Source organism: Gasterosteus aculeatus, chromosome 16 (genome assembly GCF_964276395.1).
Source record: "Gasterosteus aculeatus chromosome 16, fGasAcu3.hap1.1, whole genome shotgun sequence".
NCBI classification, from domain to species: domain Eukaryota; kingdom Metazoa; phylum Chordata; class Actinopteri; order Perciformes; family Gasterosteidae; genus Gasterosteus; species Gasterosteus aculeatus.
This window is the reverse complement of record NC_135704.1, coordinates 12358129-12383478: the sequence shown is the minus strand read 5'-3', so window position 1 is coordinate 12383478 and position 25350 is coordinate 12358129. Positions and strand designations below refer to the sequence as shown.

Genomic DNA, 25350 nt, shown 5'->3' with positions numbered 1-25350 from the left:
TCCGAGTAAAAACACTTTTTAATGAATGAATGAATTGATTGCAGAGCCCAGCTGGCTCGTAGTTTAGCTGTGATCGGTGGTGATGTGCCGACACCCAGTGGTGGTGTCCCGAACAGCAGGAGATATACGAGTGAATCAATTTAACTATAAATTAAAAATGAGAAATAACAGAACTATTTCAGTGATTGATCCCTCTATCCATGATTGACCGTGAGTTTTGCTTTTTGTTTGATAATGAAACAAATCCCTTATGATTTTCATGATTGGAGAAACATTTGTGTGCTTTGCAACTCATTGATTGCTGCAGACAAACTGCTGCACTTTGCCTCAAATAAACCATGAACAAACAGCAGCTCACTACACCTCTGAGCCCCTTTTGGCAGCTTTAACAGTAGAGACTTAACTTTATATAGTCAAACATTTTTTTCTAAAGGGTAAAAATAGTTTTACAAACCAGAATGAGATCAATTTCTCACTGGAAAGTCATGTGGAAGAAGACACTACCACGTTCCTTTAAAACCAATTTAGGAACTCCATAAACACATTATTGATGAATTATTATTAAAATTCACAGTCTACTTTGTTCAATAGTTGAGGTTTTAATGATCTGTGCAGAAAACTCTATAAATGTTTGGCTTGACAATTTTATATACTGTTATAATACAGGTAGATGAAACCGAGGGTTGCCACTATCTGCTACCTGCTAACATGCTGATGCTAAAATCCTGTATAACTTCAAGCATGTTTCCCATGTTAGCTTAGTGTGCAGGATTGCATTTATTAGCTGAGAATTAATAGGATTGTTCACTCACTGTTATCAAATCTTTCTTAATTTTTAAACTTGAGCCTGCTGATTCTTTGAAGTTGTCTGCAGTGTTCTGCTCCAGAGTTTAACTGCACAAACCCCTTAACATTTAAGATTACATTACATGTCCTTTAGCTGATGCTTTTATCCAAAGCAACTTACAATAAGTGCATTTCAACCATTCAATTCAATTCATTTTATTTTGTATTGCCCGAAATCGCAAATAAGAAGTTTGCCTCAGTACAGTCTGTACACATGCGACATTCTCTGTCCCGAAACCCTCACATCGCACATGAAAAACCCTTCCATGGGAAAAAAGGGAAGAAACGTCAGGGATAACATCAGAGGAGGGATCTCTCTCCCGGGGTGGACAGACTACAATGGATGACAATACAAACTCAGAAGATAAAGAAACACGAAAGTGAAATTTTATCAACTAAGCTGATTTACAACTTGCTACAGATAAAAGCCTTTAAGTGCTACAATCTCAACGCATTTATTGCCACAGCAGGACTTACTCTTACTCACAAGGTTTGTGTGAAGAATGAATATGATTGTTTGGTTAGCTGGGAGTTTTATGAGGTTGTGAATGAACTTTCAATTTCATTTTCACAATGTCCAACTTGACACTGGAATGGTTATTACTCTATAAATGTGTCAAATATTAAGCGCAGTGGCAATGACGCCAACAATCTATAGGCTTGACTTTATATACTGCTAAGCTACCACTATCCGCTACCTGCTAACATGCTGATGCTAAAATCCGGTTTAACTTCAAGCATGTTTCCCATGTTAGCTTAGCGTGCTAGCATGCTAACATTAGATGACTAGCAGTAAACACAATGTCACTGTGACGATTAAATAAAGGCTGGCTCATGCTTCTGCGTCGACGCACTCGTTTCAATTCACGGTTCTAAAAGTCTTGCGTGTGTTGCAGAGCAATTCACCGCCAACAGGCGGAGTAACGTGTTTTTGTTGAAGACGACCTAGAGAGTCACGTCTATTTATTTATTTGTTTATTTATTTATCATAGACTATATTGCCCCGTGCATCGCCACTGCTGCTTTTCATCGCAGACACATTTGTCCCGTATTTTCCTCCACAACTTTGTTCACCTCTCGACCGGCAAACCGACGTTTGCGGTAGTGATGTGTCGTTCGTGAACGATTCGAATCCTTACAAGGACTCGAGAGTAACGAGTCCTCTCAAAAAAAAATTTGTTCATTTTCTCGTGGCCACGCATCGGGACTTGCATAGGCTCAGCCAACGAAACAGAAATGATTCGTTGAATGCAGGTCACGTGAAAAATGAACGCTGAACGAATCATTGACCCGAAGACTCGGTTGGCAGATGAAGGAAACATTGACCCGAAGACACGGTCGGGAGGTGAACGATTCGTTCATCTGCCGGATACAGATCTTTAGATCATTTTTCACGTGACCTGCGCTCAGAAGAGGAAACAGAAAGCATTTGTTTACCTCGTTCACTTTCGCGTGGCTAGGTTTAGTAAGACGTGAATGATATTCCATCACAAGTAATAATTACAGGTTTCGTTATTTTAACTTTTTTGTACTTTACTTCTCTATCAACTGTGATACTGAAGTACTCACTTAGCCCGTGTAGCTTCTTCGGCAAACGCCACTTTCAAGTTAGCCGAGGCGGAGACTGCCGTTGTAAAATGCAGTAACTCAACTAACCGAAGGCACGACCGACCGGTGGCCGCCTCCCCGTAACGTTATTCCCGAGCAATGCGGCGTCACCCGCGTGTTTCTCGAGACGCGGAGGGCGGATGTCAAGTTTTGGAAGTCGCCAGGTTAGGCGCGTTAGCCCGCCGTAATTTCGTCCCCGCGTGACGTAAAGCGCCGTGCGAGGGGGGGAGTGAAAACGAAAAGCGACGCAAGCTTAGAAAAATGGCTCGACACACGCAAGGACGCAAGGAGGTGTGAAAAGGCACGCAAGGGACACGCAAGGGGGGCTTACGTCTGCGTCGCTCTGAAAACGCAGAAGCATACACTAGGCTGCTAAAATCAGGTCGTTGTCATAACTTAATGTAATCTATAACAAAATACATGTGGCTCATGTTTGCTACATCGCTAGTTTTTGGAATTTGTTTGCAAGATTTGAATAAGAATTTCTGTGTTATGAACATTGTATCTTTTTTAAATATTACACTATTCTTAGCGTGGTTCAATTTGTAACTGTTCCTGCTTCTGTTAGTTATCACATTTTTCTTACTTTTTAAACTTGAGCCTGCTGATTCTTTGAAGTTGGCTGCAGTGTTCTGCTCCAGAGTTGAACTGCACAAACCCCTTAATATTAGATTAGATTACATTACATGTCCTTTAGCTGATGCTTTTATCCAAAGCAACTTACAATAAGTGCATTTCAACAATTCAATTCAATTCATTTTATTTTGTATTGCCCGAAATCGCAAATTTGCCTCAGCGGGCTTTACAGTCTGTACACATGCGACATTCTCTGTTCCGAAACCCTCACATCGGCCCATGAAAAACCCTGTCTTGGGAAAAAAGGGAAGAAACGTCAGGGATAACATCAGAGGAGGGATCTCTCTCCCGGGATGGACAGACTACAATGGATAACAATACAAACTCAGAAGATAAAGAAACAAGAAAGTGCAATTCTTATAAAATAAGCCGATTTACAACTTTCTATAGATAAAAGCCATTATAAGTTCAATTGAAGTGCTACAATCTCAACTCATTTATTGCCACTGCAGGACCTGATAACTTAATCACAGAGTTTGTGTGAACTTTACATCTTTTTTATTACAGGTCATGGTCCTTATAGAAAATAACCTTTCAAGGTCCTCGATAGAGGAACTCCAGACAATGCAGGACAGGTCACATGTGTCAGGCTCTGCAGGTTTTATAGATTCAACGTCCATAATAGACTAGAAACTGTCATTTGTCCCTTCAAGCTTCCTCCCCATGAAGCACTTCTTCCAAGCGGTTGGTTTCAACTGGACTTTTTTTTCGTATTTCTTCAGAAATTATGCCTAAATTAGGGAGGGGACACGGACACCCTCCCCCGTCGACCGGACCATCGCCGATGATTTGACTGGTCCGGCCCGCGTGACGTCAAGGTGGACAGGATGTGGCACCCTGCCTAAAATTAGTTTGACAGCCCTGCTCTATTACGAGAGCTAATTCATTCCGACTTCCGCCATCTTGTCTTGCTGCATGAATTACTGTAAATACTGTAATGTTCAGGGGTCAAGTCTGACATGTAGACTGAACATTTAACTATTACATTTACATTTATATTTAGATGAAACATTTATATTATTCACCAACTTTGTGTTACTGCCAAACATTATCCTTGGAAAAGTTATTGCATGAATTTACATGAATTTCTCTCTAAATGTTTGAAAAAGTGACATATGAATATTGTCGTGCTTATTTTTACATATGATGATGATGAATGTACCAAAACTGTGCCTGATTTTAGAATGTGCGACATTTTACAAACGGCGCCCTAAAGTGTTCTGGCCGCACTGTTCTGCTCCAGAGTTTAACTGCACAAACCCCTTAACTGTGCAATATTTAAGATTACGTTACATTACATGTCATTTAGCTGACACTTTTATCCAAAGCAACTTACAATAAGTGCATTTCAAGTATATTGTTGAATGAATATCATGCCGTAAGGGATATGAGTGTTTGTCTGCTTCTCATATAGAAGTGATTAGATATAAACTCCATAGCAGAGTTCTGTGTTCCTAAACTGAAAGGTCTGAGGCCAGATAGAAACTGAAGCTTTTTCTTACCTTTCAATTTCATTTTACATTTTGATATCTCCTGAAAAGATAGTTCCTAGAGGAGCTGATGGTTTTTCTATTTTAACTTAATTTATTTAGCCATCCCATTTTATAGATCAAACAAATAATCAGGAGAATAACCCGCATAATTATTATTATTGAAAGTAAAAATGTTGTTACTATTGTCATATTGAAATATTTGATAATGGATTAAGTGGAAACAAGAAGAATGTAATACATACTAAAGAAGTTCATGTTTCTTTAAGCGCATGTAAATTAAGCTTCTTTTGTTTGTCAAATATTGTTTATTTTATTGACTTTTTCCTCAAAGATGTTTGTTTATGATATTTGAAATTGTTGCAGTTTGCTACATCGCTAGTTTTTGGAATTTGTTTGCAAGATTTGTTGCAGTGAGATTTAAAACCGGAGTAAAGTATACTTTTTAGTGAATGAATGAATTGATTGCAGAGCACAGCTGCCCGTAGTTTTTGACGAGCTGTTATCAGTGTTGATGTGCCATCACCGAGTGGTGGTGTCCCCAACAGCGGGAAATATGCGAGTGAATCAATTGAACTTTATAAATGAAATATAACTATTTCAGAACTATTTCAGTGATTGATCCTTGAGACTTTACTTTAATAAAGTCAAACATTTTGTTTTTGCCACTGCAGGATCTGATAACTTACAAGGTTTGTGTGAAGAATGAATATGATTGTTTGGTTAGCTGTGAGTTTTTGAGGTTGTGAATGAACTTTCAATTTCATTTCCCCAAAATGTTCCAAAATATTCCGTCCAACTTGACACTGACATGGTTATTACTAATTAGCTGCTAAAATCAAGTAGTTGTCATAACTTAATGTAATAAAAAACAAAATACATGTGGCTCATGTTGTATTGAATGAACAGTACTGTGGATTACACGAGGAAATTTATAAATGGGTCAAATATCAAGCGCAGTGGCAATGAAGCCAACAATATGGTAGTTTTACTGGATGGCAACCATAAACACGAGGCCACACTATGGCTTTTCCTGATGGGAGGAGGTAATATTGCATATAGAGGTAGAAACCTGTTCGGAATGAAAGGAAAAGCATGGCTTGTGGTAGAAACTGTAATATGTTTGATATTAGATAGTGTAAGAATTTCTGTGTTATAAACATATTGTATCTTTTGGAAACATTACACTACTCTTAGCGTAATTTTTAAACTTGAGACTGCTGATTCTTTGACGTTGGCCGCAGTGTTCTGCTCCAGAGTTTAACTGCACAAACCCCTTACCAGTGCAACATTTAAGATTACATGTCATTTAGCTGAAGCTTTTATCCAAAGCAACTTAAAATAAGTGCATTTCAACCATAAGGATACAAACTCAGAAGATCAAGAAACAAGAAAGTGAAACTTCCTCAAAAAAGAAAATGTACAACTTGCTATAGATAAGAGCCATAATATGTTCAATTGAGGTGCTACAATCTCAACGCTTTTATTGCCACTGCAGGATCTGATAGCTTAATCACAAGGTTTGTGTGGACTTAAAATATTTTTTATTACAGATCATGGTCCTTATAAAAAACTGTCTGGCCACAGTGTTCTGCTGCAGAGGCTCTTCTCTCCTGTCATGGTCTGTGCTCTCAGCCAGAAACACATCTGTGCACTATAGTTCCTCCACCCCACCCTCCAAAGTTGCATTTAGGATGGTGGAAGTTGTTATTAAGTCCAGGCGGTTTCGTTTAACTAGCACAGTGAGAGCGTCAAGGAAGATTTCTCCCCCCCTTTCTTCTCAGGGATCCTCCTTCACGTCCTGGATCAAGGAGAACATCCGTAAGAGGGAATGCTGCTTCTACGAAAAAAGTGTCAGGTAGGATGAGCTGCTCTGACTGTAGATTTCTGCTGGCGTCCGTCCTCCGTTGTGTTATTGTGCAGGGAGGCATCGCCCCGAATAGCTGTGAGGGCAGTTGCATTATTTAAATCAGTCTGTTGTTTCGGGGTAATTACTCAAACTGTCCGTCTACAGGAAAATGTTTCAAGTGGTAGCTTTTGTTTCTCCACCAGAGAGGATGCATGCAAGTGTGGCCACCCAAAGACTGATCATGTGGAGGAAGCTACCAAGCCAGACAATTTCACAGGCGAGTCTTGGGACGAAGACAGACACGTGCGTGAAGTTCCCACGGATGCTTTTGGAGACATCAGCTTTGGTGGTTCGGGACAGAAGACCGGCAAGGTGACACCATCCTTCTTCTATGATGACATTACATGTGAATGTGTTCCTGCGTGTTTTCAAACTGGCCTTCGCATCTGTCCGGCGTTCCCAGTATGCACGGGTGTTCACAGACACAAAACCGGAAATCCTGTACCAGTTACTGACCGAACAGTGGAACCTTTCCCCTCCCAACCTGCTGATCTCAGTGACCGGAGGAGCCAAGAACTTCTATCTCAAACCTCGTCTCAAGAGCATGTTCCACAGAGGTCTCATCAAAGTGGCCCAGACAACAGGTGAGCTTTAGACCTCAAAGGAGCACCAATCATTAGCCACAGTGTGTGTGAGCATGTGTTTTACTTAGTACATGGGGTATTAATGGAGAGGGTTAGGGTTAGGGTGTGTGTGCATGTGGTAAAATGCACCATATACGCCCCAAAGGTCCAATCCTCCTACTACCTAGTGCTCTTTAAAGTGCAGTGTTTCCTCATTACTTATTTACATTCCACTGCTCACTTTCTAACTGGATTAAGTATATGGACCAAATACTTCATGCAGTGTGTTTGTCCTCACAATCCTAAAATTCAAACACCGCTTCAGCCCATTTGCTTAGCATAGCATAAAGACTGGAAGCAGGAGAGACAGTTAGCCTTACTCTCTTAAAAGATAATATTATCTCCCCCCCGCATTGTATGAAGCTCACTGATTTAACACGTGACTGGTGGTTGTGGCCATGCTGTACCCAGGAGCGTGGATCATCACTGGGGGTACGCACGCTGGTGTGATGAAGCATGTTGGGCGGGCCGTGAGGGACCACGCACTGAGCAGCTCCATGCAGGGCCAGATTGTGGCTATTGGAGTTGCAACGTGGGGAACAATTCACAACAGGGATGCTTTAGTGAATCCAGAGGTACTCGCCTCAACATGTTTTTAACGAGATTCATCACCTGCATGGCACGAGTCTTTTTCCCACATCTCTCTCTTGTTCCTGTATGCAGGGTTGTTTTCCAGCCAATTACGAGCTGGACATCGAGGGCCAGGGCCGACTATCTTGCCTTGATAACAACCACACCCATTTCCTGATGGTGGATGATGGGACCCAAGGGAACTACGGAGTGGAGATTGAATTGCGTAGCAGTCTGGAGAAATACATCTCCGAAAGGAATCTTGGAGGCACAGGTAAAAATCAGCTGATGCAAGGTCGCAGATTAAATCTTAAATCTGTTTAAAATTGATCGTTCTACTGTCTTACTTCCAGAGAGTGGCGTCACAATCCCCGTGGTGTGTGTGGTTTTGGATGGAGGACCAGGCACCCTAAATGTGAGTGAATCAGTTGTCTGTCTCTCGCTCTCTCAGTCTTTGTCCGACAGTCTTGTGTGTCTCCTCTCAGACCATTTATAACGCCATGCTGAACGAGACACAGTGTGTGATCTTGGAGGGCTCTGGGAGAATAGCTGATGTGATTGCTCAAGTGGCAGGATTGCCATTGTTCCAGGTCACCATCGCCCTCATTCAGCAGTTAATGAAAAAGTACTTTGGCCAAGAGTATAAAAGCTTCTCAGACTGCAAGATCATAGAATGGACTGAGAAGGTATGTGAACACACTGACAACCTCAACAATTACAGACTATTTCCACACTACAGTTTCTGTACTGCAGTTTACTAATACGTTTACCATGAGGAACTCTTAACTATTTACTGTTACTGTCTAAGATCCCCCGGCATGGGTCTCCAGGTCTGATGTGAAACCTTAACTCTTTGTGTCTCCAATCTGTGCCAGATTCAGGACATCATCCGGAAGTCTCACTTGCTGACAGTATTCAGAATAAGCGAGGATAATCACAGAGATGTGGATGTGGCTATACTCCAAGCCCTGCTCAAAGGTATGGGTTTGTCTTAGTACAAGTCTAGACTGACTATATGCGTACAGCACAGCAGTACAAAGACGAGGAGGCTTGGTGCCAAAGCAGCTATCAGCATGTATAATGTTGCTTCACAGCAGACTAATCGAATGGAGTGCGATAGCAAACGTGTCAAAATCAAGACTGAAAACCATCACATATTCTTCAGGATTTTTTCACCTAGAGCTCTTACTTTTCTAAAAAACAAGACACTGATAGCCACACGTAATCTATTCATACACAATATGAAAGGTTTCATCCTAATACTGATCTTGAGAAAAAAATGGATGAAACCCATTTAGAGCGCTCTTAATGTATATCTAAAAAGAAAACTATACTTACTTACACAATGTGACTCTTTGGAGTTTTCTTTTTTGGTGCGAGGCCAAGTTCCTAGGAGAATCTTTTTTCTTCGAATTTTGCTGCCAATTTTAAGATAATGGCTGTTTGAACTTGCAGTGTGATCCCTGGTCCCCTTCACAGAACAAATACATTTATTTATTTGTTGATTATGAATAAAATGTATCATCAGTTTTAGACTGCAAACTAATTCCAACTTGCCATTCATCTTCCCATATAGCTCTTATTGAATAACTGAAATTGAAAAACCGAATTCAGTCTCACCTAAATCTTTTCACTATATATTCTGCACTCAGCTTCTAAGACCAGCGAGAGACTGGGAATCAAGAGCTGGAGAAGGCAGCTGGAGCTGGCTATCGCCTGGAACCGGGTGGACTTAGCTGAGACGGAGATCTTCACTGAGGAGAGCCAGTGGAAGGTGAGTTTGCCTCTAATACAACACACTATTGTCTGTCAGAACTGAACAACCCCGGTCATCTTTATTAAGATAAGTTAGTGTATTATATGGGAAGTGATCCCGCAATTGACCCGTTTTGCAGTCATCGTTTAAAGAAGCAAAAGGCTTCTACAGTTCTACAAGGAGATTTCAACCAATAGCAGCATAAAGCCATTTCTTGTTTACAAAATGTTTTATTTAATAATAATTTAATTCACTATTTAGGTAGTCAATAAACAAGCACACAGTTCCTAATAAATGAATGTTTCCCTTTTCTGGGTGTTTAAATTGCTGGGCTTAAATTGAATTAGAAAAAAACCTGTTGTGTTTTCCTGTCACGTTCACATCAAGTCGGGCGAACTCTGCTGGGCTATGCGCTTGGCGCTGGAAAAAAACAGGCCTCAGTTTGTCAGTCTGCTGCTGGAGAACGGCGTGAGCCTGAAAGACTTCCTGAAGGATGAGGAGACTCTGTGCGAGCTCTACAGAGAGATGCCCAGCTGCATCTTCCTCCGCAAGCTGGCCAAGCGGGTCAAGCCTCCAGAAATCTCCATGACTCATGTGTCCAATGAGGTGCGCCACCTGCTGGGAAGTTTCACCAAGGCCCTCTACCCACCCACGGACACGCCAAGCCAGATTGAAATGCCTCGAGAGGAAACGCCTACAGCGGACACGCCTCAAGAGGAAATTCCATTAGTGAGTTTGTTTATCCGTCATCTACGATTGAGTCAATGTTGAAGAATGTCAAAGAATGAACACTAAGTGATTCGTACGTATCTTGTAATCAATTTAGGGTTTTGTTATTTTAGACACGGAAGCGTCCTCTTTATTTCACCAGAAGGATTTTTATTCTATATTTTTATTTTTAATGTTATTTATTTCAATTTCTTTACTTTGGGAAATATAATTCAGAGGAAGTATAATTGAACTGATAAAATAATGAAGTAGTAAAAATCCAAATAGGCTCCTGCACATGTTTTGAGAAGATTTGGACTAATGGTATATGACCCCATCCATAAACCATTTATTTAATGCAACAAATTACTTTCCTTTTAATCTAGACGTCAAGAGGTTCAACTGGTTCTCAAACGAAAAGCAGAGAAGACAATGCAGATGCACAGAGGGATCCCGGCAGAGACCTTTTCCTGTGGGCTGTAGTCCACAACAACAAAGAGCTGGCTGAAATTGCCTGGGAGCAGGTGATTAAATCTCTTACTGTTAAACAGAAAATACCCGTTTGCATGTACATGTATGTTTGTGTGTGTGTTTGGAAGTATGCATGCATGGTGTTGCATCTTTCTGTATCTGCCCGTGCACAGTGCAAAGACTGCGTGTCCGCCGCTCTGGCCGCCAGTAAGATCCTGAAGACAATGGCCGAGGAGGGAAGTGATCCGGACGAGGCAGAGGACATGCGGGAGCTCGCCAGTCACTTCGAGGATCACGCCATTGGTAGAGTACCTCAGAAACCACTTTACTAATGTGAGGCGTCACAAGGTCAGCACAGGCCCTCATTGTGTGCGTTTCACAGGTGTATTCAGCGAGTGCCACAACAATGATGAAGAGCGGGCCCGTAAGCTGTTGGTTCAGGTGTCTCCGTCTTGGGGGAAGACCACGTGCCTGAGGTTGGCCCTGGAGGCTGACGATAAAAGCTTTGTAGCTCAGTCAGGCGTTCAGGTTGGGAAAACATTCCTATTTTTAAAATGTCAACATTCGTGTCAGGGGTGCGGGTGGAAGGCAGGACTCAAATGCAGACTTCTCCGAAACAAGACTTTAATAGTCAAAAAACACAGGAACCGGGGGCAAAAGCACACAGGCAAGAAACTACGGACATCCAAGCCGAAAGACAAGAACAGGCGTGGCGAAAGACGATGACGCGACAAGTGACAACAGACACACATGGTTTAAATACACTAGGGAGGTGCAGGTGATTGGACACAGGTGGAAACTATTAGACGATCACAGGGGATGACATGACAAGGCAGGAAGTGAAGTTACCCGGGGACACAAGTGGCAGAAAATTACAAAATATAACAGGAAGTGAACCACACCGTGACAACTCGTATGCTTTGCCATGTATTTGCACGGTGACCTAGAACATTCAATGTCGTATCCAAATGTTATTTGTGTACTAAAAAACGAAACATTGATTGCTGAATATGATCTCACTTTCATTTTTAACCCCAAGTATGAGACATTGATTTCTCATCTCAAGAGCTTTTCATTGCTGCAGATTCAGTCTGATTAAATTTCTGTCTTGAAGGCTCTTCTGACGCAGATCTGGTGCGGTGAGCTTTCTGAGGACAACCCTGTGTGGAGAGTGCTGATCTGCATGGTCTTCTTCCCACTCATCTACACCGGCTTTCTGGCGTTCAGGTGAGTCGATTAGTTACATGTGTGAAACTATGAGAGCAGACCTCTTGTTGGAGTTGACCTGGCCGGTGATTGTGTTTTAAATGGTCATACAGCAGCCACATCTAAAGCCACACAATGTTGAGACATTAACTCAAGATAATAATACCACTATTAAAACTGCAAGCAGCAATGAACGGGCCTGAGCCTCCCTTTGCATGTCGGGGGGGCCACCAGTCAGCCGGACACGGGGTCAAAAAACGAAAAACATCTGTGCCGGGATTCAAACCCAATCTGGCTTCGTAAACCACTTCTGCTCCACGAAGAAGTATTAACTTGTGAAGTCTGGCAGATATATTTGTCGAACTGAACAGATTGAATGTGTCTCTGCAGAACACCTGTATTTAAACATGTCCACTTATGTAGGTCACAGCCAACTTGATTCATTATTCTCAAGCGTACTCTGCTGATAGGAAAGGTAAATCTGTACAGCTGGATCAAAGCTGTGGCCTCCAGGTGAGTGCAATCTAGATCCCAGCAGTTGCTGGGGCTGCTTTATGAACACGTGTAGGGGGCACTATCGAGCCCAAATGCTATTTGGAAGCATTGAAGTCATATGAAAAAACTATATCTATAACTGTAAATGGGTTTTCCAAATTTGGTAACAATTGGAGCACATTTAGTCTCAAAAGGAACTCCATTTTGACCTTGAAGAACGGGTTGTCATGGCAACAGCGTAACACGAAACAAAAAGTTTTTTTCACTAAGGCCTTTGGATTGTTTTGTCAAAATGTGAAATAGCTGTGGTAAAGTCCAAGGAAGGAGTTCGTCAAAGTATGGGGTCTAGAAAGCGCAATAAATAAAGGGAATATTGACACAAAAAAATTATAACTGACTTTCTGTTCATTTTAGAACATGGTCCCAATAGACTTTATTTAAAGTCTCCCTTTTTTACATATGTCCAAAAATTGCCATACATGTAGGTCAAACAGGGCACTGGGGCTACTTCGTTGAAAACGTACCACTTTTGAGCCAAAATTCCACATCAGCTCTGTAATGTTATTACCTAGGACACTGACATAACATTTCAAGAGTTTTTGAGTTTTCCAAGGCACCCAAATATCTGCTTGAACCTTCATCCGAAGACCGTGTTCTCACGGCAACAAAGTTTTCAAAAACTCCCAATATTCACCATGAACAATTATTAATGTCTTAAGGCTTATCTGCAGACAGTTGAGTTTGATTAGATGAAAGGGCTAAGAGTAACTAAAACTTTTAATTTCATTTCAATAGGTGGTGCAATATTTTTTTTTAAATCACTGCATGGGAATAGTTTAAGGCCTACACTAGCATTACGTATAAGTAATTTTGGCCAGAAATAAAAATGTTCCTTGGAGTTATAACATTTGACATTTTCGAGAAAATCGCCCAAAATGGCCACCAGGCCACGCCCAAGTACTTGCACGAAAACTCACAAATTTTGATCACTTTTGACCACACAGGTGTCAGGATCAATTTGCCTGAACCTAAAATTGATCGGGTTTAAACTCTCGGAGGAGTTCGTTCATTTATGAATCAAAAATACGATGGAAATTGGAAGAATCAAGCAAAAAGTCATCTAATGACTGCAGTGCGCCCTAATGTTGAAATATTCGGAAACAAAATCAGGGTATGCTCAGGGATTGGTGAGGAAAACCTATGACTACTTTTGAAGTAGTAACCTGTGTGCAAAATTTCAAGCCAATCGATGAAAGTGGGAAAAAATCTCCCCAGGGGAAACACTTCCAGGGGGCGCTAGAGAGACATTTTTTTATTTCCAAATATATCAAAACTTTTCGCACTTCTGATTGAAGAATGATGAACATTCAAGAGTTTTTGAATATGGGTAAGGCCTCAAAAGTGCTATTGAAGTGGCGAAATAATAATAATTCTTCGAAACATAATAGGGCTTTCGCCCAACTTGCAGTGGGCTCAGGCCCTAATTAATACTCACTATTAATACTCTACTAAAGTAGTGACATTGTTATATAGTAGTGTTTCTTTGTCCTAAAAATTGCTCACATGCATTTTCATTTGTATTTATTTGACTTCACCTGGTGGAAGAAAGAGATATTTTACTGTTTCCTTTGCTCGCCATAACTGATTGATGACAAGTTTTATTAACATATTTGTGCTACTGAGTAATGGTTTGTTACTGGGTTATAATTCTCCCTAGACGGGATGAAGACATTCACAGAGAAGACGAAAATAAGGAGATCAAGTCAGTGGAGACGGTAACAGGAAGAACAAATTCTCGTAACCCGTAAGTTACCTTTCAATGAACTAACAACAAATGAAGCTCTGCTCGAAAAAAGAAACATGAACTATTTGTATCTGTAGGGTCTGTACGAGAGTTTGGTACAGAGTTTGGTCAGCCTTCATAACAATTTACTCCCGAGCGAACGTGAGAGTGCATCATTAGTACGCGTAAGAGTGTCTCAGTATGAGAGTCTGTACACATATTCATATTTTATCTTTTTATCCTTGTGAAAGTAGAGATTTTGAAGGACAATTGGGTGAATAAAGCATGTGCTAGATGTCTCTGACCCTCCAGTGGTCTTTCTGTCCACAGAGACCTCTCCGACCCGAAGCGCCAGAAGCCTCCGCGCCGGCTTGTCCATCTGTACAGCTCTCCACAGGTCAAGTTTTACTGGAATGTTGTGTCTCACTTTGCCTTCCTCTCCCTGTATGCTGTGGTGGTGATGATTGACTTCCAGGCTACGCCCTCTGCTGAGGAGATTCTGCTTTACGTCTGGCTGCTCTCACTAGTGTGCGAGGAGGTCAGGCAGGTGAGAGAGACACAAGTTGCATGCTGCCTTCCGAGTATGGGGCGCGAATTGTAAAATGCTGCACGTTCTAAAATCCTGCGCAGTTTTGCTACATTTAGCATTATTATATGAAAAAAAGCACAACAATATTCATATGTCCTTTTTTCAAACATTTAGAGAGAAATTCATGTAAATTCATGCAATAACTTTATAATGTTTGGCAGTATCAAAGGTCCATCCATCCATCTTCAAACCGCTTATCCTGCACACAGGGTCGCGGGGGGGCTGGAGTCTGTTCCAGCCAACTTCGGGCGAGAGACGGGGTACACCCTGGACTGGTCGCCAGCCAATCGCAGGGCTAACACAGAGACAAACGACCATTCACACTCACATTTACACAAGTAACAAAGTTGTTAAATAATATAAATGTTAAATGTAAATATAAATGTTAAATGAAAATGTTAAACGAAAATGTTAAATGTGAATGTAAATGTTAAATGGAAATTGAAATACATATTTAACATTTAGATTTACATTTAACATTTAACATTTATATTATTTAACTACTTTGTGTTACTGCCAAACATTATCCTTGGAAAAGTTATTGCTGGGATAGACTCCAGCCCCCCCGCGACCCTGTGTGCAGGATAAGCGGTTTGACGATGGATGGATGGAACTTTGTTACTGCCAAACATTATCCTTGGAAAAGTTATTGCATGAATTTACATTAATTTCTATCTAAATGTTTGAAAAAGTGACATATGAATATTGTGTTGCTTTTTTGTTCATATGGTAATGATAAATGTAGCAAAACTGTGCAGGATTTTAGAATGTTCAACATTTTACAAACGCCGCCCCATATCCGAGTGTTATTCTAAGAAATATTCATACCACCACATTGCTTAGCTGACAAATGCAATGTGTGTTTCCTGCCTCAGGTGTTTCATGATCCTGATGGATTTGGGTATCATGAGAAAGCCAAGATGTACATCAAGGACCTGTGGAATATTTTAGATGTTCTGTCCATCATTCTCTTTGCTATTGGCCTCACATTTAGGTAGGTTTCATTCCTCCCTTACACTCAATTTAGGCAATAGAAGTGCACCACTCTCTTGCTTTTCTCTAAATCGCAAAGTTTTTCTATGTTAGGCTGACAACTGAGCTGTTCTATGCCGGTAAAATCCTCCTCTGCATCGACTTTGTGGTCTTCTGCCTCCGGTTCATGGCCATCTTCACTATCAGCAAAACCCTGGGACCAAAAATCATCACAGTCAGGAGGATGGTGAGAGGCTTACGTACAATGTGACGAATGCTGTACTGATGTCATGTGGGAGCAACTACAGAGACCCGCTACGCTTTGCAAACACCGTTTATCTGATACAAAGGGAGGTTTCTGCCTCACTGGGCCTCCAGTTGCTGTTTGCAGATTAATGTTTTTAATGCTAAATAAAAGGTGTTTTTGAGCAAAGGGTTGCAGCTGGTCTGTTTGTTCGCAAACAGTCAGTCAAATATGGGGCGCTGTTTGTAAAATGTTGCACGTTCCAAAATCCCGTGCAGTTTTGGTACATTTAGCATTATTATATGAAAAAAAGGCACGACAATATTCATGTCACTTTTTCAATCATTTAGAGAGAAATTCATGTAAATTAATGCAATAACTTTTCCAAGGATAATGTTTGGCAGTAACAAAGTTGTTACAAATAAATAATATAAATTTAAATGTAAATATAAATGTTAAATATAAATGTAAATATAAATGTTGAATGTAAATGTTAAATGTAAATATAAATATTATATATAAATCCAAATGTTAAATGTTATATCTACCGTGCACTGCCCCGTCGACCGGACCATCGTCAATGATTTGACCGCGACGGTCAAGGGGGGGAGGCGGATTGTCGCGGTCAAATCCTCGGCAATGGTCGGGTCAAGGGGGGGTTGTGTGACGATCCGCGCCCGTGCACACCTCACCCCCGACATCAAAGTGGACAGTGTGTGACCCCCTACCTGAATTGAGATTGACACCCCTGCTCTATAACAAGAGCTTATTCATTCAAACTTGCCAGCTTGTCTTGCTGCGGCGTGAATTACCGTAAATATTGTAATGTTCAGTTGTCAAGTCTGACATGTAGTGTGAACATTTATCATTTAGATTTAGATTGAACGTTTACATTTCACATTTACATTTCACATTTAACATTTACATTAATATTAAACATTTACCATTTGCATTTATATTTATATTTACATTAACATTTAGATTTATATTCAACATTTATATTATTTAACAACTTTGTGTTAATGTCAAACATTATCCTTGGAAAAGTTTTTTGGAAAAGGATTTTAGAACATGCAACATTTTACAAATGGCGTCCCATAGTCAAAAGTCATTGTTTGTGCACAGATTACATGCGGAGCAAAAGGTTAACCTTTTTAAATAGTGAATGTTTCACTGTTAACTATACAAGAAGGAAGTCTCCTGTACATCCTCACATGACAGTGATGTGTGTTGGTCCTTCCAGATGACGGATATGTTCTTCTTCATGTTCCTGCTGAGTATCTGGGTGGTGGCGTACGGAGTGGCCAAACAGGGCATCCTCATCCACAACGACGACCGGCTGGACTGGATTGTCCGCGGGGCAATATATGAGCCGTATCTCATCATATTTGGGCATTTTCCCACAAATATTGACTGTGAGTTAATTGAGAGATAATTACTCACATTTCAAGGCTCAGGCCTGTAAAGAAAAACAATATCTTTGCCCTCTGCAGATGGTGCGTTCGACTTGGACTCCTGCAGCATGAATGGCACCGATCCTTTAAAGTCAAAGTGTCCTGTGCTGAATGAAAACCTAACGCCAGCCTTCCCAGAGTGGCTCACCATCATCATGCTGTGTGTCTACTTGCTCTTTGCCAACATACTGCTGCTTAACTTGCTCATAGCCATCTTCAAGTGAGTTCTCCTCCACATCTCCCTATCTTAAATCACAATTGGAGCTTTTTTCTGCACCGTAATACCACTTTGTAGCCGTGTGTACTCATCGTCCTCTTTATCTCCCTCCACAGCTTTACGTTCCAGACCGTTCAGGACAACACAGACAGAATTTGGAAGTTTCAAAGATACGAGCTGATCCAGGAGTACCACAGCCGCCCAGCCGCCCCTCCTCCTTTCATCCTCTTCAGCAATTTTTACCTCTTCGTTCGGATGTTGGCGGTCAGGGCCTCCATCATAAGCAAGGAGTCTAGTAAGTATGGACTTATACTGCAAAAAAAAAAATCTGTGAAATATACGGTAAATTACTTGCAGCTGTGGTTGCCAGAGGTTTACCGTAAAAAATAAAGTAACACCGTATAAGACATTACGGAATGTTGTTTTGCCCCTGTAAAACTTCCAGTTGAGAACGGTTTTGTTTAGGGAAAACCACCATTAAAAAACCACATACACCATAAAAAGAAATTGTGATATATACAGTAAATTACAGTTGTTTGTAAAAGACAATACGGTATGTTTTTTAAAAACAGCATTTATTCTGTGAACCTGATTAAGGTTTTTCTCAGAGATAAACACACAGTACAACTGTATGAGTTACGTTATTTTATTACAAAGTTCAAAGCAAATTGCCAGCAACTGTATTAGCCAGAATATTTAATATATTTAATAAAATATTTAATAAAGCTTATTGTAAATCAAGATCTAGGAAGCAAAGCGGTTCGGGACCTTCTGCTTGAGGACTTGTATCCTCAGGTGTACACTGCGGATTGGGATGATCCTCTCTGTAGCCAAAAAACAGAAACAAAGGCAAAGTTAGATTGATGCACTGCTTGAGCAGACACATTCACTGCCTTCCCGTGTTTAACTGAGCTTCAATAACCTAGAAGAAACCAACACTCTGAATATAATTCCACTTCATAGTTAATCAAAATGAATAAGAGTCAGGTTGAATGTTAAAAGAGGACCGATTTTAGCACAAAGACATCAACGTGGCAAAAAACAGGACAAGGTAAACCAAGACAGCGTGTGGCATGAATACATAGTTACCTCTCTGACGATATAGAAAGATCTGGTGCTGAATGGCCGGAAGACCCGGGTTGATGTAGGAGAGTCCCCTGATGGCTGATTGCCGTCAGCTGTTCCAGCCATACCCTTCGGGGATGAACAGGAGGAGACCACACCTCATTGCAGAGACAGCGGAAACACGGGCAAAGCAAACAAACACAGGGGGAGCTGGTGGACTGACAGCATGACATTCACTCTCAAGACTCAATCAAGACTTATCTTCATATTTCATGTGGTTCATTTTTAACAACCAGGGTAACTGCACATCTAATTAATCCCATCAATTATACATTTTTGTATACATTTTGTGTGACATGTGAGCAGTGAATGAGGATTTGACCATGAAAACGTTTTTACATCCACTCACTGGACAACTCACAGCGCGTCCTTACAAGAGATGCTCCTTCAAATGAGCTATTAGCTGTTTTGTATTTTGACACTGACGTTCACATAATGCCACACTGCATTTTAGAGCTGTCCCAACAGTAACGTTAATAGAAGCTGATAAGTTAACGATATGTGTCCGGTAGAAATGAGCCTTAAATGCTCCATATTGAACAGAGGTCTTTTTGCAACCAGCTTCAACGCACATAAACAAACAACGTGGTTCATTTCCATGAAGTTTGCAATGAAGCACATAACCCCTCTGTGTTTTAACCGACCTGCCACAGTAATTGCATTGATTTCCTTGGCCAACGTTTGGTAAACTAACGTTAGCTAGCTAGCTAAAGTTCAGTGCAGAAACGCATAACCTAACGTTGCATTACATCAATGTTTTTGCAACGATGATGGAAAATTGGAGAAAACAAAGCATCAAATTAAAATATAGCTTAGATGATTATGTAGGCAAGTTTCCTCAAGAAGAAATGTAGCCCGGAGTCCGTCAGGCCATTGTTCCAGCAATGCAGCAATGTAGAAATGGCACTGAAGTGGAGTTGAAAAGTTCAATCTCCGAAAGTTGTCGGGGGGTTTTAACACTGCCACACTTCTGCCCTTCTCTCGTGTCTCTCTCTTTCCTTTTGTCTCTCTCTATATCCCTCAATCTGTCTCCCTTTCTCCGTCTGTCTCTCTCTCAATCTGTCTCTCTGTCTCTGCATCTCTCACACTGTCTCCTTCTCTCCGTCTCTCTGTCCCAGCCTTTCCACAAAAAATGTGAATGGTCAATATACCCATGTTAACTTCCCCACGGTATATTTCTGTTATTAGCACAATGGTTCGTACACTTACAGTGGTGACTGTTGTATTTATATTAAAGTATTTCTGTAATCAGCACAGTGGTAAATGTAACCTTAACTAAATATGTTTTTTTACAGATAATCTTTGCAAAAATTGCAGTATTGCCTGTTATATATATTCAGTACAATCTTTTGTGCAATTAACAGTTACAAACTGTACTTTGTACAAATAATAAATGCAAAGAGACAGGACCTGCTGTGAACGCCATAATACGTTATATTTCCATTTGCAGCAAAGTAGTCCGTACATTTAATAGTATGTGTTGTTCATATTACCGTGTATTACCGTCATCAGTACAATTTTTAGTGCAATTAACAGTGACCAATTGTATCCTTTACAAATAATAAATACAAAAATAACATGGCTGGCTGTTACATTTAAAATACGTTATATTTCGGTTGTCAGCACAGTAGTCCGTACATTTAACAGGGACAGATATTTTTTTAAAGTCATGAATGTAAAAATTGCGGTACAGAGTGTTTTTCATAATACGGTGTATTTTAGTTATTGGTACACTGTTCAGTACAATTAACAGTGAGAAAATGTATTTCTTACAAGAAATAGATGCATAAATTACGGTTTGCGCTGATATATACATATACAGTATTTCAATGTGATAGAAACAGAAGATAACCTATTTTTAATCAGGGGTCTTTTACCGTTGCGATTTAACGGTTTATTACCGTAAACTCTACTACGTACTTTTTTTACAGTGTATTTATAAGAAGCCTTTGTGGCAGTATGCTTCCGACAATCTTTCTAACTGTATTGCTCTGTAAAAAATCTCAAAGTATGATTGTCATAACCTGGCTCAAGGACCATGACAAAAGAGGGAACAAGGCAGCGTAAATTATGAAGTCATTTATTTAACAAAGGAATAAACTAAACAAGTATATCTTGTGTCTCTGTAACTTAAATAAACCCAAAACAAGATGCAGGGTTGTCAGCCCATGGTTGCCGTAGCGAGAGAGAGAGAGAGAGGTGTAGTCCGACCAGGTGGGTCTTAAACCCTTATTGGCTCACAGATCCCAGGTACCCCAGAACTGCCATCTACTCAGGACAGATGGTTAAGACCAGAGAGAGGTATCACTCCCACAGAGTGGCCTCACTGAACCACACAGAGGCCGCGCCAATCATGCAGTAACACTATTGGATTTTTATATTCCAATTACACATTTATACATTTCTGTCGTGATGGTCAAATCCCCTGATCTGCTTTGGCAAAACAAACATCAATTGGTTTCTGATCAGCGCGAAAATGTATTATTGGCTTCTGAATAATAAGAGATTGAGATTATTTGTTTGACAAACAATTAATCGGATAACCCCTGCACACTCGAGGGCGTGACAGACTTTACATTCACAGTATCAGAAAATGTACGTAAAAAGTATGTGTCGCTGTATTTTTTTAGAGACGGTGTTACCTCAAATGAAGGAACAGCAGCTGTTGTCCTGGGAGGCCTTGATGAAGGACAGATACCTGCTGTCCACAAAGCAGAAAAAGAACCAGAGCATGGAGCGACGCATTCTGGACACATCGCAAAAGTAATCCCACAGAAATGTCCTCCAGTTTAACTGCATGCCAGTCGTCCACAGCCTGTCCACGTGAGGCAACACGCCACGCCTTGGGAGGAGGGGGGTGGGGTGCTGACGGTTCGACTGCCGAACGGTGCGGTCGGTGGGGGAGGGTACACCAAAGTTGGTACCCTTCAGGGAGTCCGGTGCGGCAGGGGGACAGAATTACAAAATTCCAGAACTCATTTTTATCTACAAAGTGAAAATGCAAAAAGAACCCACAAAGACTATATAAGGTCTAACAAAATAACAGACTCCCACACTGTTCTTGTCTGTTTCCTGAGGGTTACCACCATAGCCGATCGGCTGGAGACAAGTTCCGCTGCCGTGGCGCAAAGACTGGCTGGACTAGAGAAGCAGGTTGTGACCCCATATGTGCTCATCACTGATGTCGCACCCGTGTCTGTGATACACACAATGCACAAAAGAGATGACACACTTTGTAACCTGTTTAAATGTCTTCCCGGATGCTGGTGGAAAATCGATCATCTTCACTTTGCTCTAAGATGTTTGACCCAGTGTTTGACCCACTTTTAATTACTCTCACTAGGCCTGCCAGTCAGCCAAAGCCCTGCAGTGGATTATGGACAGTTTGAAAAGTCAGGGTTTTGCAGCAAAAGAAGCACAACCGCCAAGTCAGCACCAAACTTCCTCACTCAATATGGATGTAAGCAAATCACAGGGCGTATCTCCTCTTCTTCTCGCTCACTTTAATCCTCCCTGCAGCCTGGAGTGCAGCAGACGAGTCCACTTCCACCACAAAACCACTACTAGCTGCTGGTTACCCACATCACCACGACATTGCAAAACATTATTTGTTGGATTCAGATTGGTTCAAGTGCTTTGTTTTCTTCAGGTTAGCTTCAGCTCATACAGCCCGGCTTATTATCCCTCTGGAGACGGTGGAGACCACGTGGATGGGTATGTTTTTACCAATTACACTGTACACGATATTGTGTTTGTATTAAGGTTCATGTATGCATATACTGTATCTGCAGTCTTTTTGTTAAGATAACACAAGAGTTTCCCGCTTACGTCTTTGGTGTCATTTATCATTTCTCAACAGATCAGAGTCAGAAGCCTTAGATAATTACAGGTATGGCATTAGACACTCAAGGCATCAAACAGCCTATAAGTCACTTCACAAGCCGGCCTTGATGTCCGATGTGTGTCTGATCTGTCATTAGAAACCCGAGAGGAAGGACTGGCATCAGGGGACGAGGGACACTAAGCCGCCTCGGGCCAAATCAGAGTACAGAGCTTGTGCTTACACGGTACGTCACCCGACGTCTTTACAGCACTTTTAAAAAAAGTTGTTCTCCACCACTTGATTGCAAGGCCTGATCAATGACTTTAACATTTTCTTTTTAGCATTCAAGAAGGCCACAGATCGGTTTTGGAGTACCTGGAGGTTTGGGATGAGAGCAAGGGAACCTTCACTTTACCTGGAGTGAGTCCCGCGTTTGTTCTCCCCAGCTGTTGTTGTTTTTAACTTTTGTAACTGTTTAAGTAACGCACCTTTCTGTTGTCGCTTTAAAATCTGCAGGGGGCGCTTCAGTCAGCTGACTACTTGCCAGTAACTCTTGATAGCACCATTAGGAAAACGATGAATGAAAAAATAAATGCTAATGTTTCAGAGGGAACCAAGGTATGTTTGTTGAACACTGGCTTTTTAAAGAGTAGCACGGCTTGAATGTTGCTGGAGGAGATATTTGGTTTACAGATGGACAGATGTATAAAAATACAAGTTAAGTACAGAAGTGAATAAAAAGTAGTTTGAAACCACATATAATTTGCAGACTGAGCCAAACCATTTTAGTAAGTAAAACCAGAAGGAAATGTATACAAGCGGGAATTCGGGTCAATGAACAATATTTAGGTCTTTAGACTAGTTTCACTCAACATAGTTTGAAGATCTGACCTTCAGAGGGAGAAATAAATGAAAATCCATGCAGTAAAAGGAGCCCTTTATCTCATGATCTGGGAGGTCTGGTGGATTTGATTGGGATTTTAAAAAAGCCCTTATGTATATGGAAACCAACACATCTGGCACATATTGGAGTAACCTACTCTGTGATACTTGAAAAATAAATGTATCATTTAGAAGTGGAGGGGGCGGCATGGTGGCGTGGTGGTCAGCACTGTCACCTCACAGCAAGAAGGTCTTGGGTTTGACTCCGCCCAGAGGCCTTTCTGTGTTGAGTCTGGATGTTCTCCACGTGTCTGCGTGGGTTCTCCGGCTTCCTCCCACAGTCCAAAGACATGCTCTGGGGATCAGGTTAATTGGGGACTCTAAATGACCCTGATGTCTCTGTGTAGCCCTGTGATTGGTTGGCGACCAGTCCAGGATGAACCCCGTCTATCACCCGAAGTTGGCTGATAGACTCCAGCTCCCCCGCGACCCTGTGTGCAGGATAAGCGGTTTGACGATGGATTTAGAAGTGGTCAATTCAACATGCTGGCATTCATTTATATTTTAAAGATCTAATCAAATAGAACCAAATACATAACAATTTCACTATTACTATTTTTTTTAATGTAATGCCATTTACTGAGTCCCCATAGCTAGAACTAATGCAGTCTTAATATAGCAGCATTGCAATAAATTGTTCCATTGTCTTGTAAAGAACAGACATGGTTGGCTGTTGTCAGGCATTGAGCCTGTGTATTTGCATACTGTCTTAAGAATTAAACAAATTAGATGATTTATAATTAGCAACCAGTCTTTTCTTGACTCTGAGGAAGTCGTTGATTCTCAATCTCGTCTGCTGTGTTTCAGGTGTGTGAGGGTTACGTGGACGACTGCAGGAACACGGACAACGCCTGGGTGGAAATCACCGTGCTAAACATTCACCTGGAGAGCACGAGCCAGTTTGCCGCTGACATCAACAGCACGGTGAGGACATCATGATCGTGCCCGGGTTATGAATTGTATTCCTGAACTTTAACTTGATCCATCGGCCAGAACTCGGATCAAGTTCTGGCCGATTGTTTGTTCCCTTTGCATTTTAGGTGACATCCCCTTCAGAGGATATAGAATAACTTTTTGGTTTTCATGATTATCTCTGTCTCAGGTGGAGAGCAGCAATGGTGCTCTTCAGTGGCAGGAGGTGAGCGTTAAAACCAGACTGCACTCCCATCAAAGAGAGTTCTTGCGGCTGGTTGCGAAGCTGCACAACAGGAGGTTCTGATGTTCTTCACTGCTGTAGCTTTAAATGTGCGTCTCCATCCGCGGGGGGGATGGAGGGGGGGGGGGGGGGGGGGGGGGTTCTCTCCCTGTTCATGTGGCGTTTGTATTAATTCAGTTACACTGAAAGCAGTTGAATCAAAACACTTCAAAGCCATAATGTTATGCTTCCGGGATTTGTTATTTTTATTTGCATGAATGTGTTTAGGACAGCAATCAAAATGTTAAGCTGACATTCTGTGCTTTACACTATGTGTGTAAGTATGACGTTATTACATACACAAAGAATATATACCTACTTTTTGGGGTAGTTGTAATTCAAAGGAGCACTCCCATTTCCCTCTACCTCATACCTCATACCTCATACTACATTTTGGTACTTTTTCCTTCCGCATATGGATGAAAAGTACAGTCATGCGTTACTTTTATTTACTTTTAAAACATATGAATGCAAATCCTCATCTTACTGTTTATACAATTTTGCATTATTCCAGATCAAAATGCATCTACCAAGTACTAGCTCAACCTTCAAAAACAAAGCAGCAAACAGCAGTAATACCGTAATAATAACATGCTGCAGTGTAAAGAAGTACCTGGTCCACTTATAAAATATGTGTTCAATTAACTCCATGTGTGACTATTACATAATCATCACTCCTGGCCTAAAT

General features: G+C 41.2%; 1 protein-coding gene and 1 long non-coding RNA gene across 2 annotated transcripts; one reads left to right on the top strand and one right to left on the bottom strand.

The window, feature by feature from the left end:
• Positions 1–6274: 6274 nt before the first annotated feature.
• LOC144388818 (transient receptor potential cation channel subfamily M member 2-like) lies at positions 6275–24729 on the top strand. The gene is made up of 30 exons (XM_078091169.1): positions 6275–6438; positions 6633–6801; positions 6893–7073; positions 7524–7687; positions 7776–7956; positions 8036–8097; positions 8168–8368; positions 8558–8660; positions 9335–9456; positions 9826–10130; positions 10541–10670; positions 10791–10920; positions 11000–11145; positions 11732–11844; positions 14036–14122; positions 14432–14648; positions 15566–15684; positions 15777–15909; positions 17150–17321; positions 17400–17580; positions 17694–17872; positions 21333–21465; positions 21780–21855; positions 22046–22416; positions 22562–22591; positions 22683–22769; positions 22867–22945; positions 23042–23143; positions 24275–24391; positions 24570–24729. Exons 1-30 carry the CDS (start codon positions 6275–6277, stop codon positions 24684–24686), a joined length of 4371 nt encoding a protein of 1456 aa, XP_077947295.1. The 3' UTR covers positions 24687–24729.
• LOC144388819 (uncharacterized) lies at positions 18203–21513 on the bottom strand. The gene is made up of 3 exons (XR_013453089.1): positions 21345–21513; positions 18667–18771; positions 18203–18401 (listed from the first exon to the last, which is right to left on the bottom strand). It is a non-coding gene; the product is annotated as an uncharacterized LOC144388819 (long non-coding RNA).
• Positions 24730–25350: the final 621 nt, after the last annotated feature.

Coding starts and splice junctions, on each gene's coding strand:
- LOC144388818 (XM_078091169.1), top strand. CDS start 6,275: ATGGTGGAAGTTGTTATTAAGTCCAGGCGGTTTCGTTTAACTAGCACA. Junction 9,457..9,825: donor CTGAGGAGAGCCAGTGGAAG/GTGAGTTTGCCT, acceptor GTTCACATCAAG/TCGGGCGAACTCTGCTGGGC. Junction 17,873..21,332: donor CATCATAAGCAAGGAGTCTA/GTAAGTATGGAC, acceptor GTATTTTTTTAG/AGACGGTGTTACCTCAAATG.